This window comes from Gossypium hirsutum, chromosome D03 (genome assembly GCF_007990345.1).
Source record: "Gossypium hirsutum isolate 1008001.06 chromosome D03, Gossypium_hirsutum_v2.1, whole genome shotgun sequence".
Classification (NCBI taxonomy): domain Eukaryota; kingdom Viridiplantae; phylum Streptophyta; class Magnoliopsida; order Malvales; family Malvaceae; genus Gossypium; species Gossypium hirsutum.
The window spans coordinates 17,531,782-17,548,960 of NC_053439.1; the positions used below are offsets into that span (position 1 = coordinate 17,531,782).

The following is a 17,179-nucleotide window of genomic DNA, read 5'->3' on the forward strand; positions in this document are numbered from 1 at the left end:
TAAGGTCAAAACTAACCTTAATATATATATATGTTATAATTATTTTAATAAGGTTAAATTAGTAAATTATTAATTATTATAATACATGATAGTTAAAAACATAATTTTATAGCATATATCATCTTCCTAGCCGAAACTTAGATGAAAGAAAAGCCATTAAAGCTTGAAGAAGGTTCGACCATGTCTTTGCATAATTAAAGGTTCGTTTTTGTTCGGTTTTTGAAAATTTTTATGTTTTTGAGATCGTTGCTTTGTGTACTACAAGACCCATACCTTAATTTTAGAATTTGGTGTTAATTTTGTGATATGCCATTTATGAATGCTTGAGCTTTTTGTTAGTTAATGATGAAATATGAAAGATATGTGAAAGATTAACATGTTTTGTATTTGAATTTTTGGTGAAATTAAGTAATTAGGGCTAAATTGTGAATTAAATTTTTGAGGGACTAAAATGTGAAATAAATGAAATATGTGAACTTGTATGAGCACTAGGGATATGCGGCCCTTCTATAGTGTGGGCAAATTTTGTGTATTTTGTGTTTTATGCAATAGGGACTAAATTGCAAAAAGTGTAAATGTTAAGGGCAAAATGGTAATTTTCCCATTTATGTGTTTTTGGACTAAATTGAATGAAATAATATTTAAACTAGTTCATTTTGAATATATTTAGATCAAGAACCAAAGAAATCGGAGTTAGATCGAGGAAAAGCTAAAGTCATAGACTAATTATCCGGTTCCATTTTTCACTGTCCGAGGTAAGTCTATTAGTTATTTAATGTTATTATATCAGTATATATGTATGTATATCTATTTTGTTTTTGTTGAGCTATAATTAAAAGTAATTCGATTGAATAAATTTGAAGTATAAATGGTATATATGTGTATATACAATATTCGAATATATAGGTTTATACTTATATAGATATTTTAATTTAGTTAAAGTAAGAAAGGGTATATAGGTATATATATACAATGTTCGAATATTTATATATGAATCTATATATATATTTGTGATGAATTTAATTGAATGTATGAGAGGTATATGTGTGCACAAGGTTCGAACAAATATGAGTATATATATGTATATATTCTAGGTTTAATCAAAGATATGTATATTATATATATATATATATAAGATTCGAATATATATACATAAGAATATACATGCATAAGCTTTTGGGTTGATTAAAGGTATGTATTTTATAATTGTTTAAGTAGTTTCGAATATATATTCATATGCAATTTTTAAATATGTATGAGATTATATATATGTATATGTTTTTATATTGAACTTATGTATGCAATTATATATATGTATGTTATAGATTCAATTATATATATATGAATAAGTTTTGAACCTAGTTAAAGGTAAAAATTGTGTAAATAAATACATTTTGTGTTCGAATATAAATGTATATACATGTATGGGTTGTTGATTTTAGTTAATGGTATAAATGTTAAATATATTCACGAGATTCGAATATATATATGTATATTTATGTATTGGTTCTTGAATAGGATTAAAGGTATAAAATCTATCTATTTTTATAATTGAGGTTCGACTTTATATATATATATACGTGTATATATATATGTTTATGAATTTATAAGCACTTGAGTTGAATTGAAGGTATGATTGGTAAACTCTGTTACGATTTGAATATGGTATATAATGAACATGTGATTGTTATTATGAATGATATGAGGAATTATTTGTATATGTGAAATTGAAATTTTAGGCTCCGAGCCTAACAGGTTTATTGACAGTGAAGTAATCCAGACATTACGTCTAGCAGGCTTGATGCCGGTGAAACATACCAGACATTACGTCTAGCAGGCTTGATGCCGATGAAACATACCAGACATTACGTCTAGTAGGCTTGATGCCGGTGAAACATATCAGACTTTATGTCTAGCAGGCTAAGTGTCGGTGTACTAAAACAGGCTTTAAGCCTAGTAGGCTAAATGCCGGTGATATTGTTTATATTATGTATATACATGTACTGAATGTGTATATGGATTTTGTGGTATGAAATTGAAGAATATGATTACATGTTCGGTCTTCATATTTGATGAACATACAAACATCCATTTATACGTATCTGATGAGTATGTGTATATGTATATACAATTTTAAGAACTTGATAGATATATGCACATTCACATATATGCATGTGATAAATTTATATTTGCATTATGTATATGCTTTTATTAAGCATCTATGTGATTGGTGATATGCATTTTGGGTAAGTATAAATGTGCTCTATTATATTAGTTTGATGTATATATATATATGTATATTCGGTTATAATAATTGTAAAGTATATATGTATAAATACGCGTTTGATTATACGCATTTGAAGTGTAGGTGTATTCGGCTCTAAGTATTGATAGTAATGTATGTAATTGATTTTAAGTAAGTGATAAGTTCATGTATTTGGTTGTAAGTTCCTGATGAGTATTTAAACATACAATTGGTTGTATGTATATAGAGTGTATATATATACTCATTGGTAAGCATTCTACGATTACATATATTTTATATAAATAAGATGACAATGCATTTTAAATATTCAGTTAGTAAAATATGTGGTATTTGTGACATATATAAATGTAATCAGGAAATTATATGATATTTGTGTATTTTATTTATGTGTTGTTTTAGTTATGCTATAGACTTACTAAGCTAAATAAGCTTACCTTTTTCTTTTACGTCTCTCTGTTTTATAAATTTAAAGATCAAGCTTCAAGCTCGGGGATTGTCAGCAAAGATCATCACTCTATCTACTGTCTCGGTATTAAAATGTTTGAATTTTAACTTAGGGCATGTACAGGCTAGATAATGTTATAAGAGCGTACTTTAATGTTTTGTAAATGAGTTTCATAGCCAGCGAAAATGGCTTATTTCCTTATAGTCTAGTTGGATTGTAATGTTTTCGTTTAGTTTTAAATGACTCAAAGAAAAGCTTAAAATTTCGCATGTTTAATATTAAACCTAGCTTATCTAATGTAACTACTATAATTATTGAACTTTAATGGAGGTATGTTTTGAGTTGTATTTTGATTAGTAATGACTTTTAACCCTAATTCGATGACGGATACGGGTTAGGGGTGTTACACTCTTGGTAGAGTCGGGAGAAAAAAATTCCAGGACAAATCGAGCATAGGAACCCTAGACCTAATACATGACTTGTTGAGGAGGTCCATTAGCCTTCGATGGACAACACGTCACATACTTCTTCTCGAGAGGTCAAAATCTCCTCAACAAAATTGAAAGATGATTAAGTTGTTTTTGTGTAGTAAAGCTAAGAATGTCAATGATGTAAGAACTAAACTGGTGGTTGAACTGACCAAATCATCAAATTTTTAATTAAAACAATTCAACCGCTAAATTGAGAGTCAAAAAGTAATTTAATAATTAATAAAAATATATGAAAGAATGGTTAATTTTTTAGTTGGGGTGTTCAGTCTTTTACCGATTTAGAACCGTTTGCTCAGTTTCTAGTTATGTAATATTGGTCCAAGTGATGAAGCAATCAATTTTGGATATAATCTGATCACATGACAGTAGGGAGATATATAATGCTGTACAGAGTAGAGAGCGTAAGTTTCTTTTCTCTTAGAACAGGAGGTAGATATTTCAGAAGCGTTCAGATTGTTCAAGTTAGATTAAAATCTGATTATGCGAACAACATAGAGCAGAAAACAACTTAAGACATTCAAAAGATACTAATATAAATTATTAATACATAAAAATTTATGCAAATATAAAATATTTTAACTTATTAATTTACGTTAATGAGATTATTATTGCCCAAAGGCCAATTTATCCAAATTGATGGCAGGCAATCTCCTTTGTTTCTCCACCACAATCAACAGCAAGCTCAGCCCAAGCCAACCCCCCCTTGGATAAAAACAAAAAGACTTATCCACAAAACTAACGGATCAAATTTGACAAGCTTAATATGAATTCACCAAAAATAAAGGCCCATAAATGCAATTTCGGGATGAAGAAATACATAAAGAAGCATTATGCATCTGAAAAATCCACTCAACTTTTAAGATTTCAAACATGGCTGCAACTTCCTCTTACATGGCCTGCACTAAATTCTCCATGTTGGGTTGGAGTGGAGGGAAAAGAGACTTGAGAATGAAAAGGGTGCTTTCGGTTTCGGCTCAGCAGCAAGCTGAAGTTGGTGAAACACAAGAAGCTAAAGTGCAGGAAGAGCAAGAAAAGGTTAAGCAACAACAACCTACACAACCAAGGCCAGTGGAAAAACAACTGAATGTAAAGAGCAAAAACATGGGCAAAGAATATGGAGGACAGTGGCTCAGCAGTGTTACGAGGCACGTCAGGATCTATGCTGCCTACATTGATCCTGAAACCTCTGAGTTCGATCAAACTCAGATGGATAAACTCACCCTTATACTTGACCCTACTGATGAGTTTGTTTGGACTCCTGAAACTTGCAATAAAGTTTATTCGTACTTCCAAGAGCTTGTGGATCATTATGAGGTAACCCACTTTTCTTTCTTGATGCTATGATTGAGTTTGGTTAGTGGAAACTATTAAGTCTTAGCTGATATTAGTAAATCAGACTAGGAACTATCACTATCAAAACTGGGAAATACATAGCTAAAGGATCGCAGAACCAGGAATAGGTATTTCTGAGTTGGGGTTTAGCTGAGTTTCTTGGGGGAGTGAGCTCAATTTTCAATCGTAGTACTTAATTCTTGAACCCGTTTAGCATTGCATTCATGTCTAGATCAGCCTATTCATTTCAAAAATGAAAATTTCTATCTGATCCCATAATTAAATGTCAGATGGATCATGAACAACGGCCTTTCAATTTGTTTAGCATGCTCAACTTTCTTCTTTAAAGAGAACTAATGCATGATATGCGAACAGGGAGCGCCATTGACAGAGTACACGCTTCGATTGATAGGTTCAGACATAGAGCACTATATCAGGAAGCTACTATATGATGGAGAAATTAAATACAACATGGATGCCAAGGTACTGAACTTCAGCATGGGAAAGCCGCGCATTCTATTCAATAACAGCAATGATGGGCAGTTTCAAGATGGATAAATGATAACGATTCTCAAAAAAAGGGCATAGACAGACGAGGGCCATATGTTAAGTTTCATAATGTTGTATCAAGTGCAGAATCTACGGTCATCGGAACTTACCTATTTGGCGGAGAAACCTGATGTTTACATTCACTAATAGTCAAAAATATTCACAGGTGAGGCCTTATGCATGTGTGCCCATTGCTACACTAGATTTGCTTTATAATACTGGAATATATTGATGTTAATTTAAATAAAATCTTAACTCATCCAAAAGCATTCATATACTACTTGTACAGGTTGAAATGCACCTTCTTGAGCAGCATCTGACAAACAAACACAACTATTATCCGTGTTTGATGCATATTTGGATATGAGTATGGAGATATAATCTTGCAAAGACTCAAATACATGAAAATCTCAGAAAAAGTTTGAACATATCCTTCTCAGACATATCTGATACCTAGGTCCAAGTAACATAGCAACTACAGATTTAGAAGCATTGCTAAAAAGGGAAATAGTTATAAACACCTGTTTATGCTATTTGCATCAAGCAACCATGTGTGTATTAATAATGTCATGAAAATCTATGCAAATATTTATGATTTCTGAACGAGAAAAGAGTTATTAATAATGCTATGGACATGTATGCTCAAGTTAATAAGTGTTTTATACACTTATTATTATTATTTTTGTGTGCTTATAGCTAGGTGATTCTGGTTTATTTAAGAACATAAAATTTTAATCTTGATTCAAAACAGCTTTAAGGTACATCGGATGAAATTGAAGTATGCCCAATAATATACGTGTCATCTTCATTTCTGAAATATAGAAGCAAATTGAGGATTCATTAATCCAGTGTCTTATTTTCACTGAATGATAATTCCATTAAACTGGGTTCATCAACAATGCAAAAGAACTGCAGTTTCAAAATCCACCCTCTTCTTTCCCAGCTCTAGATTTTTCCGGGGAAAATATAGTAGCATCTAAAGAGGCCATGGGCAGGATGAAAACGAAGGATCATGAGAAACACTCACCTCCAGAAGTCAATGGAAAAGATTAAATTTGGTGTTGATTAATGCCTGGATTCATCAATTTTCATCTTGGGTCTGCAAAGAGTAACAGACTAACTTTCTATAAGAAGAAATTCCATTTAAACTGTATGAATGCTGAATAAATAACGAAAATTTAACAAGCTCGGAAAGATCTGCTCAACCAAAACCATTGAACCAAAGCAAATAATGAGAAAAAAGTAGGAAGAGTCACTCAAATGATTAGAGGAAATGATAATAAATTGAATATTATTATCGGCTATAGAATTATAATAAAATAAAAATTAATTTTAAAATGATGAATTTGAAAATATTTAAGGAACAAAGGTTTGGCAGGAAGGCTGATGGAATTGTAGATCTGTTGGAGAGTGAAGAGGTGGGTTTCAAATAAACTAAAGGTTGGTGACCAGTAATATCTGGTAATCAGTCACTATTATTTCGGCGACATTCTCTCTAGGATCTGCTTCTAAGTTCTTTCTCTCTCCTCCACTCTTCTCACTCACTTTTTGAATTTTTTTTATTACGTAAAATTCTTTTCAACTTACTGTTTCATTTATTTATCTTTGAAAAAAGTACAATTCCGGCCAGAATGGTTTCGGCGAAGGTGGATTCAGAGGCGGACATTCTCTCCAACCTCAACATCAACGCCGGGGATTGGCCTTCTAATCTTGTCAAGAATCTCTGCCTCCTTTCTCCGGATCAGGTCTTGCATTTTCCAAAATAAAAAAAGCTGTATATATATATATATACGTATAAGATATACGAATATGTGAATTATGTGCTTTTGGCAGATTGAATTGGGAAAGATGTTGGTGGAGATGGGGCAGAGCCACTTGTTTCAGCAATGGACAGATCCTGGCGTCGAGGACAACAAAAAGAAAGCATTCTTTGCTCAGGTCTCCTTTTCTTTTTCTATAGCTATCGAATTCTACAGTGATTTAAATTGTTTTTAATCATCAAATTGATTTTTAGTATTTCATTCCCTCTAGTCTCTGCTGTTTTAGATATGTTTGATGAAATCTGTATTGTGGATTATATTTTTGAATAAATTTTCTTTTATAGGTTGCGAAGCTAAATTCAAGCTATCCTGGGGGTTTGGCATCGTACATTAAAAATGCTAGGGAGCTCTTAGCGGATTCAAAAGTAGGGAGGAACCCATATGATGGCTTCACACCTTCGGTAACGAAATTAGTCTTTCACTCTGAAACTTCAATTTTTTTTTTCAGATTCTTGTGATGTAATCAACATCCAGTTGTTAACTGGTGTTATTGTTAAGTATTGGGTTTCTGTGTTCGTCGTATATTGAAGTTTGGTGTTATTATTAAGTATTGCAATTTATCCTGGGCTGGAAAGGGTAGCATAGCTCAATTGGGTTTTGTTTTTTTTTTTGACAGAAGCTCAATTGGTTTTAGATTGGATGCTTTAACAGATGTAAATTGACATTAGTATACTCTTCAATTTTGCGTTCAACTTCGTCTTAAACACAGCAGATGTCGTTTGCAGGTTCCCACAGGAGAGGTTCTATCTTTTGGTGATGATAATTTCATCAAATATGAGGAGGCAGGTGTTAAAGAAGCCCAAAATGCTGCATTTGTTCTTGTTGCAGGGGGTCTCGGTGAACGTCTTGGATACAACGGAATTAAGGTAGATAGAGTGATAGGGATGGATAATATTGTGCTTTTGCTGTTAGTTTTAATTTTTTGATTTCATAAAAACTACAGAACTCATGTAGTTGAAATAAAATTTTGAGATATATTTTGTGTTTAGTGATGGTTTCATGATTCATGCTTGTCTGCACTAGATATTGCATGGACACTTTTTTCCTCTTTTTTCTCAAAGAGGGTTGATCACATATTTGATGTTGCACCAATTAAACCTTTTCAAACACCCTTAACCAGTGTTGCTTCCCAAAGAAAATATTTGACTAGCTACTTTTTACACCTTGTAGGTGGCACTTTTAGCAGAGGCCACTACCGGAACATGTTTCTTACAACTCTACATTGAGTCTATTCTTGCTCTTCAGGAAGGTAGCTGTAGGCTCACACAAGGTTTGTATCACATTTCTCATTTGTTTGGAGCCCTTCCTCATTATATAGCATTTTAAATGTTGCTTCTCCATGTGATCAAGAAAAATCAAGTGTTATTTCCCTTCAGTATTATGAATGGCAGCAATCAATGAGAATTAACTAAGCAGTTCTATTTCACTTGTTGAAATGTATGAGCAATTGCTTAGTGCCTGAACCATGGAAAAGAAAGCCACTTGGATGAACTTAGGTTTAGAATCTAGCCATCATGAGAAAGGCCACTTTCAAAGAAAGCATGCATATATGTATCTGTTTGAAAATTTTGCTTTATGTAAACAGCTAAGGTGCAACCATCTATGTCACCTGAGCTTGTTAAATACTTTGTAAACAATCTCCCTGGTCCAGCTAGCAGAAGCAGTTCATATTTGCCTCTATAAGTTAAAAGGAATTAAACAACCTCTTTTCCAAAATATTGCATTGCTAGTTGCATTTTATAACTTATTTGCTCTTTTATTTACTTAAGTTCATTCTCTCTCTGTTTGTCTAAATTTTAGGCACATTTCAAAAAGATATTCCTTTTGTTATCATGACATCGGATGACACACATACCCGCACATTGGAGGTTTTGGAATCAAATTCTTACTTTGGGATGAAACCAACACAAGTCAAACTTCTTAAGCAGGTTCGCAATCACTCATTGATTTGTTTTTGGTTAAAGCTGTTGTTAAGTTGCTTTACATACAATGTCATATTTTCTTGCAGGAAAAAGTTGCATGTTTAGATGATAATGATGCTAGGCTTGCTTTGGACCCTCATAACAAATACCAAATTCAGGTAACCATTGTAAACACTGTATGCAAAACAGTGGTTTTATTTTAATTGATAAAACCATTAGGTTCTTTCCTGAACTATTTTCTGGCCTTTCTAGACAAAACCTCATGGCCATGGTGATGTGCACTCCCTTCTTTACTCTAGTGGCCTTCTGAAAGTATGGTATGTCACAAAATCTTACAATGCTTCTAAAATCTGGCATTGAGAATTTCTTTCATGCCTTTGCAAGTTTCCTCAAAGTTCATATGTTGCCTCTTGTCATAAACTTATTTCTTTATGGCATGGAAACTCTTTATATGATGATATTTTGTGTCTGCTCCTGCCATTGTCTCTCTTTATATTAGTAAGGCAAAAAAATTGTGGTTTCTGATCCATTTTAAGCTATAATATTGAAACAAACAAACCGTGACCCTGTGCATGAGGTAGTAAATCAAGCAATCATGTACTGAAAAGTAACATTTTTGTAAAGCCCACTTGTCTTGTCTCAACATTATCGACATTGCATAAAGAAGTCAAATGCCACCCTTTTGAAATTGGGTTAACTATAGCTTTCTATATTTACATCATATTTGTATATTCACTTTTTTCTAGGCTTTATGCTGGTTTGAGATGGGTTCTCTTTTTTCAAGACACAAATGGACTTCTTTTCAAGGTTAACAGCTAAAATTGCAATATTTTCATTTATAGTTTTTTTATATTAACAGTGGAAAACTGGTTATAAATAAAAATTTCTATGATTTCAATGTTAGGCCATTCCAGCATCTCTAGGAGTCAGTGCTACTAAACAATACCAGGTCAACTCTCTTGCTGTTCAACGGAAAGCAAAAGAGGCCATGGGAGGAATTACAAGACTTACTCATAGTGATGGTATATACATGAAACACTTACAATTCTTGGAAGCTAGAACTGCCAATAGCGTGTGTGAGTGTATTTTCTTATTAACCTATTTCTCTATGGATGTTGACATTTGAACATTTGACTAATAGGTTTACACTTCAGTAATTTCTGATTTCTTGGTGTCACTTTTGCTTTGTGCTTATCTATACTATATTTAAGTCTCTCACTAAGTTGGTGTCACAAGTCAACGGAACATCAACTCAATTGAGAAATGACTAAAAACTTTTTTTTTACGAAGTAACAAATATTATATGAAGGTATTTTATCTTTTTACGTCTATACTAAATATTTACGTCTCTCACTGAGTTGGTGTCACGAGTCAACCAGACATCAGCTCAGTTGAGAAATGACTAAAAACTTAACTTTTTTACAAAGTAACAAATATTACATGAAAGTATTTTGTCTTTTTACATATTTATATAAAATCTATAAAAACAAATTTAAACCTAGAATAAATCTAGAAAAGTACCCACACATGGTTTGACTTGAACCTAACCATAGTCTCCAAAGCCTCGACTTTACCATTTCAACCAAAGGCTCATTTGTTCATTACATAATTTTATATAAATACATTTGTTTACATAATTTTTTTTGCCTACATCTTGGATATGCCATAATTAGTTCATTCTAAAGTAATTGAGGAGATAGCATGGTGCATAATTGCTTCTTTTTCTCCACCTACTCCTTTTTGCTTTCTCTCTCACACATACATATAATACAACTACGCTATATAGGTCTTTTAGGCATTGAAGGCCCAGTAATTTATGCTTCACTATTAGTAACGTCCCATGAAATTGGCTTCAGGAAGATCAGTAGTGATCAATGTGGAGTACAATCAGCTTGATCCTCTGCTTAGAGCTGCTGGACATCCTGATGGAGATGCTAATTGTGAGACTGGTTATTCTCCTTTCCCAGGAAATATAAACCAAGTAACTTTTCTGGCTCAAAATAATTGTTTTCATTTCCAGGGGATGTCTATCATGATGAATAAACAAAATGAGGCTTTTGATGTTTATCTGATTTGTTTATTTTGATTATAGCATGAACTCTTTACTTATACTCATGATGGTAGAAAATAGAATAACTTATGAAATTTTCACCTACTGAAACCGTCATTGTAATAATCATGGTGACTTTCACGAAATTTGATCTTGGTTTGTATAATTTACTACCATATTCTATTATTTTGGTTCTGTTTTACAGCTTATTTTGGAGCTTGGTCCATACATTGAGGAGCTGACAAAAACAGGAGGGGCGATAAAGGAATTTGTTAACCCTAAGTAATTCTTCCTTTTCATCTTTGCTAATTATGATTGAAACTTGTTAGTCTTCTGCTTTATTGATTATTTTACAGCTTCTTGTGCTTATAACAAGAATTTAGATTAAAAGGTTTGTAGTTCTTTTTTAATTAGTTAATTTGTTTATACATCATCTGTTGAATTCGCATGGCTGGTTGTCACAAACATTCAAGAACTGTATTTAGTTCCTAGAACTTCTTGCTGTAAGAAATGTCTTCTAGTTTATAAGTGTTAGTTTCCTAGCCATTAAAGAAGTTAGATTCTGTTGATTCCAAATCATGGTGGAAAAATCTTCAACAACTTAACATTTATCTGACAGTTGATGTCACAGTATCCTACTTTGTGAATTTTTCCTATACAATTCATTCTATAGAAGTCAGTGAGTCTTGACAATGCCATCTCCTTTGTCTTATGCTACTGCAGATATAAAGATGCCAGTAAAACATCATTTAAGTCCTCAACTCGACTAGAGTGTATGATGCAAGACTACCCTAAAACATTGCCTCCAACAGCAAGAGTTGGATTTACGGTAATTGATGCTTTCAAGCCTTCCTTGTTATTTCACTGAAGCTTTTGGTCTTTGATAGACCTTACCTATCTTCCATCCAATACGAACATGCTTCTCTTGTGATCTGCCATGAGAAAGGAAGATGCTTCTATTTTGATTCTGTAAAATTTGCTATTTAATATTTTCTCATCACTAAACCTGCTGTCATGCTATTGTATAGGTGATGGATAAATGGCTTGCTTATGCACCTGTGAAAAACAACCCTGAGGATGCTTCTAAGGTGAAATGATGTTTTATTAATTTCTGGAGTCCATTTTTCTCTATTTAACTTTTTTTTTTTTTTGCAATTATAACAATCTAGTATGTTCCAAATTCATGATTTCTAGTGTTGGTTGGTTTATAAACAACTGATTGACAGTCTAATTAGGGTATCCTGTGAAGATCGAAATATGAAAATTTCTAACATGCGGATTATGTTCTGCATTTTCTTTCAGGAGTCTATTTCAGAGTTTGAAAATTTCTGATTGAAAACCATTTTTCTTTTAGTTCTCTCACTTCATACAGCCTTAATATGCTAATAACCTTCTTTGGTATAATTATGCTGCAAAGTTTAATAGAAACCATTTTACCTCTTTCTTTATTTTCTGGAAAGGACAACACAGTTTCAAGGGATATGGTAAAAGTTATTTAAATGGATTTATGCTACCCTATTCAATTTCCATCTCCCTTAAACTGCTCTTGGCTAATCTTCAAGCAAGCAACGTTTAGGCTGTTTATTGTCTCTACTCTCTTTGTACCGAGGCTCCTATTTGAATATTTCTAATCATTACCTTTGTCTGTTTGATTCTATTAATGTTCTGTCAACCTTGATTAAGGTACCAAAAGGAAACCCATATCACAGTGCAACTTCCGGAGAAATGGCCATTTATCGTGCAAACAGTCTCATCCTTATAAAGGTGATCATGCTGCTCTTAGGCTAACTTCAAGTGATAGAATCTGTCTCATTTAGAATATATTTTCACTCTCTCTTGCTATTGTTAAATCTTTTGGTGTCAAATTTTTTACATTTGCTAGGCTGGTGTCCAAGTGGAGGGTCCAGTACAACAGGTTTTCAATGGACAAGAGGTGGAAGTGTGGCCGCGTATTACATGGAAGCCTAAATGGGGGCTTACTTTTTCTGAGATCAAAATCAAAGTTCGCCAAAGTTGCTCGGTATCTCAAAGATCTACCATGGTCCTTAAGGGCCGTGATATCTTTCTTGAAGATCTATCCTTGGATGGAGCTCTTATCATCAACTGTATTGATGGTGCAGAGGTATGCCATTATAAACTGATGGTCAGTGCATTCTATTATTTAATATGTTCTTCCTTGGATCTTTTTCCTTGCACTCTTTTGCAACAAGTTTAATATATTTGTTGTCATAATCTGATGTTTTAAGCTTTGATTGTTTCGTAAGAGATGTTGTAGCATAAAATATGTTGGCTTTCATGGCTTTTAGTTTCTTACATTCTTCTTTCTTCGAAATTCATGCCTGATCATCGTGTTTCTTATCATTTCATTATTCACGCAGTCCACTTATCATGCATTAGATGATATATTAAACTAGTTAAGAATATGAGTCTTCTCTACTTGCAAGTGTGGAAGGCTAGTTTGCATTTCTGGACAATTTTACTTTGGGATTCAAGCTTAGTTCAGTTGGAGAACAATTGTGTAATAACAATGGTTTGGGAAACAGGTTAAAGTAGGAGGATCAATACAAAACAAGGGCTGGCTTCTTGAGAGGATTAACTACAAAGATACGAGTAGCCCCGAGGAACTGAGGATCAGGGGTTTCAAAATCAACAAATTGGAGCAATTGGAGCAAACTTATAGTGAACCTGGCAAATTCATCTTAAAGCCACAATGTTGATGATATACGGAGACACAGCAATTCATTTGTTCTTTCTGGAAAAGCTTTATGTGGAGACACTGTCATTTACTTGATAGCAGGAATAAATCCCTTTCATTCAGTAATTTGTACTACTAGTCTTGGGCAGTCGGGATTGTAGGTGAGTATTTTTGTCATTTTCAAAAAGTTTTCCCATAATAATTAGGTAAGAGGTGTGGTGGAAATTTTGTATTATTTTCAAGAAAGAGTAGCAGACATCTACTTGCATTTTGTTCATAATTTGATGTATATTATGTTTATACATTAACAATAATTGTTTTGGAGTCTAAAATATGATGTTTGGGTTATGTTGGAGACGAAGCTGAATGAAGCAATTGTTTGGCATTAACAGGGTGAGCCAAAGCAAAGGTCATCAATGAATTCTCCAAGGCACGTAGGATGCATCGCTTGTCTTCTTCCATCTCATTCTCAAGCCAAGCCATCCACCTCTGTTAATAATGTTAAAACACTCCACCACCAAAGCTATCAAACTAGATTTTTTTCGACTTCTTTCTCATAACACATGAAACTCATGAGACTCTTTCAATTTCAACAACGTGCTAATCTAACCATGATTTGAATGTTGATTACTTGTATTAGTGTAACACAAATTAAAGTAGGTTAAAATATAAAAATGAGTAGCCCCTACAGAATTTTTTACTTGAGGTCACATTAAATAATAATTTTAGGGTTTGAATCTATATCAAATTAGTGTTTGACAACAACTTTAACCATCACTTCATTTAAGTCAAGATAAATAATAGTTTTATTTATGAAAATAATATATATTTAATGTTTTACAACTTTTAGATAGTAAAACAAGTCATTTTAATTAAAAATATATTTTATAACTTTTAAATAGTAAAACAAGTCATCGATATATAATTTGTGAACATGTTTAAGTTTGATTTACAAAATATATAATAATTGCTAGTTGCATTTATAATTTCTTTAAGAATGAAAAATTCATTTTTTTTATCGTTAGAATTTAAATTTATGTATAATAGAAAACATGAGATTTGGTAAATTTTGAAAAGAATACCAAAATGGACTTATGGGCGCGGATGGGTTGTGGTGGCGAAGTCAAAGAATCATTACTACTAGAAGCGAGTAAGGGAAGAGAAAGTGGTGAGGTGGCGGCAGCGTTGTTCCGCTTTCCTCCTGGTAGCACTTTTTACATGTCTCTATGTCATTTGTGATATAAATTTCCCTTCGACATGCTGTCACACCTGCCTTTTTGAGAAATAAAAAATTAGATTAAATATTCAGTTTATGATAATGATGATAAAATATATTTTCGAGGATGTCTATGTTGAACTTGTAGAGAAGTATATATGAAATTAAGGACGGTTTGTTTTTCTCCTTCGTTCTTTTGGAAGATTCTCATTCTATTATGAGCTTAGCAAGCTACGTAATTGAGGAAAACAGCCTCCATGGTAGACCTATTTCTTTTTGCATAAAATTTAGAGAAATAGGAAAATAATGGTTGCATAATAAAAATGTTTATGGAACCAATTCATCTCTAATATTAATATCATATATAGTTCATATACGGTTTAATCTAAATGCAATTAACGTAACTCGAACTTAAACCACACTTAAAGTGATGAATACGGAATTCAGGCTGATTTATATTTTAAACAATTTTAAGTTTAATATATTTTATCTAAACTATCTTAAATTTAGGTCCAAACCAACCTTAAAATTTTAACCTATAACTTAATTCTTGAATATGTCATCATTCCATTTCGGGAAATTAAAGTAAAGTTAGGAACATAATATTAATTGCATAAGATATGTACAAATTTTAGATAAAGTCAAATTCATATGATAAACAATACAATTGAGATATAAAACAAAAACTTAGAAAAATAATTAATACAAAGTGGCACAAATACATAAATTTATGAATATCTATATAAAATAAATTCTATATAATTATGTAATACCCTGAACAAACCAACAAAACCACAAACATGAAAGCATCACAGACACATAATATACAGTAAATTTTTTTTTAAATGAATGACAAATTAGAAAGATATTAAAATATAACACAAACCCAATACTAAAGATGAATTAAAAGACAATGTGAAGATGACATAAATACACAAAATATTAATAATAATAAAGTTACTACTTTAGAGGTGATTTTTGGAATTTAGAAGTATATTGCTCTCAATTGAAGTAAATATACATTTGATGAAAAGCTTGTTTTTTTCATTAAAATTGAGTTGTTCCAAATGTTAATGATTTTCCCATAAAACTTCATAAATTACAGTAGTGTTGAAAACAAAACAAAGACCCATTAAGAAGTTCAAATAATTATTTTTAATGCTCTTCAATGGTTCCTTTAATGCAATGGCTAAACCCTCCTAAAATTATAAAAACTATATTTATTAATTAGTCTCTCCACTTTTAAAAGTTTCCCTCTATTTAAGTTGCTATTTAGCCCCTCCCAAGTTTCAAGGTAACTTTTTATCTTTAAATATTTATATAGTATATTATATAAAAGATCCCATAAGTCACCCAGATTTAAATTTTAGTTGGTCACTTTTTAATTTAACAGTTAAAATTCAATTTGTTATTTAGTGAAAAAGAAGTCTCTTTTACTACTGCTATTAACGAATACTATTATCAATGTCATGTTTGTCATTCAATTACGACGTCAACTTCATCTTTTAAGCTTTTTCTTTTTCATCTTTTCACTATTGTTTTTATTGTATTTTAAGTTTATAGTTTAATTTTATTTTATAGTTATTAATTTCTTATCTTTTAAGATTTTGTAGTTATGAAGTCGAAAACAGTTGATTTGTTTTTTGAAAAGAAAAATACAAAGACAACACAATCACCTACTAAAGTATCACAAATTGAGGTACCACCTTCGTCGTTTGCTCCTTTAAACTCTGATGCTAATCCTTCAAAAATTCCTAGAGTTGACGATGAGGAACTTGATTTATCTAACTAATTAGAACGTGATCCTAGGTTACATAAGCAAATATATGAGAATCAAGTTAAATTTGCGCGATAAAATTAGAAGAGCTTGTATTAAGGATGGGCCATATGAACCTATTCTTTTAGAATATCCTGCTTCTAATTCAAAAAAGTTTCCTTGTTATTTTCAATCATCATGGTTTAAACAATTTTCTTGGTTAGAATATTCACCTTTTAAAGATGCAGTATTTTGTTTGCATTATGTTCTTTTTAATAGCAATCCAAGTAATCATTTTGGAAAAAGGTACACGATGGATACAATTGTGCTTTTTTGACACATATGGGAAAGGATTTGAATTCATTATATACCAATGCATAATAAGCTTATGTAGATTTAATGAATCAAGCTCAACATATTGAAGTATCACTTGATAGACAAACAACACAACAAATTGTAGCTAATCATCTACATCTAAAAACTAGTATAGATGTTGTTCGATGGTTGATGTTTCAAGGGTGTGCAGGTCATGATGAAAGTTTGATATCAAAAAATCGTGGTAGCTTTCTTAAAGTTTTATCATTATTAGCATCTTATGATGAGAAAGTTGAAGATGTTTTAAAAAGTTCTCCATAAA

At 32.0% G+C, this 17,179-nt stretch overlaps 2 protein-coding genes across 3 annotated transcripts; both read left to right on the forward strand.

The window, feature by feature from the left end:
* The first annotated feature begins 3,863 nt into the window (after positions 1–3,863).
* Positions 3,864–5,342, forward strand: LOC107949517 (NAD(P)H-quinone oxidoreductase subunit M, chloroplastic). The gene is made up of 2 exons (XM_016884185.2): positions 3,864–4,516; positions 4,910–5,342. The coding sequence occupies exons 1-2, from the start codon at positions 4,073–4,075 to the stop codon at positions 5,090–5,092; spliced, it is 627 nt and encodes a 208-aa protein (XP_016739674.1). The 5' UTR covers positions 3,864–4,072; the 3' UTR covers positions 5,093–5,342.
* A 535-nt stretch (positions 5,343–5,877) lies between these two features.
* On the forward strand, positions 5,878–13,884 carry LOC107949516 (UDP-sugar pyrophosphorylase). Of its 2 annotated transcripts, none has more exons than XM_016884182.2 (18): positions 5,878–6,523; positions 6,699–6,828; positions 6,917–7,021; positions 7,188–7,304; positions 7,629–7,769; positions 8,074–8,173; positions 8,704–8,831; positions 8,912–8,983; positions 9,078–9,142; positions 9,572–9,632; positions 9,730–9,847; positions 10,682–10,806; positions 11,081–11,157; positions 11,599–11,704; positions 11,904–11,963; positions 12,559–12,639; positions 12,758–12,997; positions 13,419–13,884. In XM_016884182.2, the coding sequence occupies exons 2-18, from the start codon at positions 6,715–6,717 to the stop codon at positions 13,590–13,592; spliced, it is 1,884 nt and encodes a 627-aa protein (XP_016739671.1). In that variant the 5' UTR covers positions 5,878–6,523; positions 6,699–6,714; the 3' UTR covers positions 13,593–13,884. The 2 variants fall into 2 exon arrangements, with proteins under 2 accessions (XP_016739671.1, XP_016739673.1); XM_016884184.2 differs by lacking the exon at positions 5,878–6,523 and adding an exon at positions 6,549–6,595.
* The last annotated feature ends 3,295 nt before the right edge of the window (positions 13,885–17,179 follow it).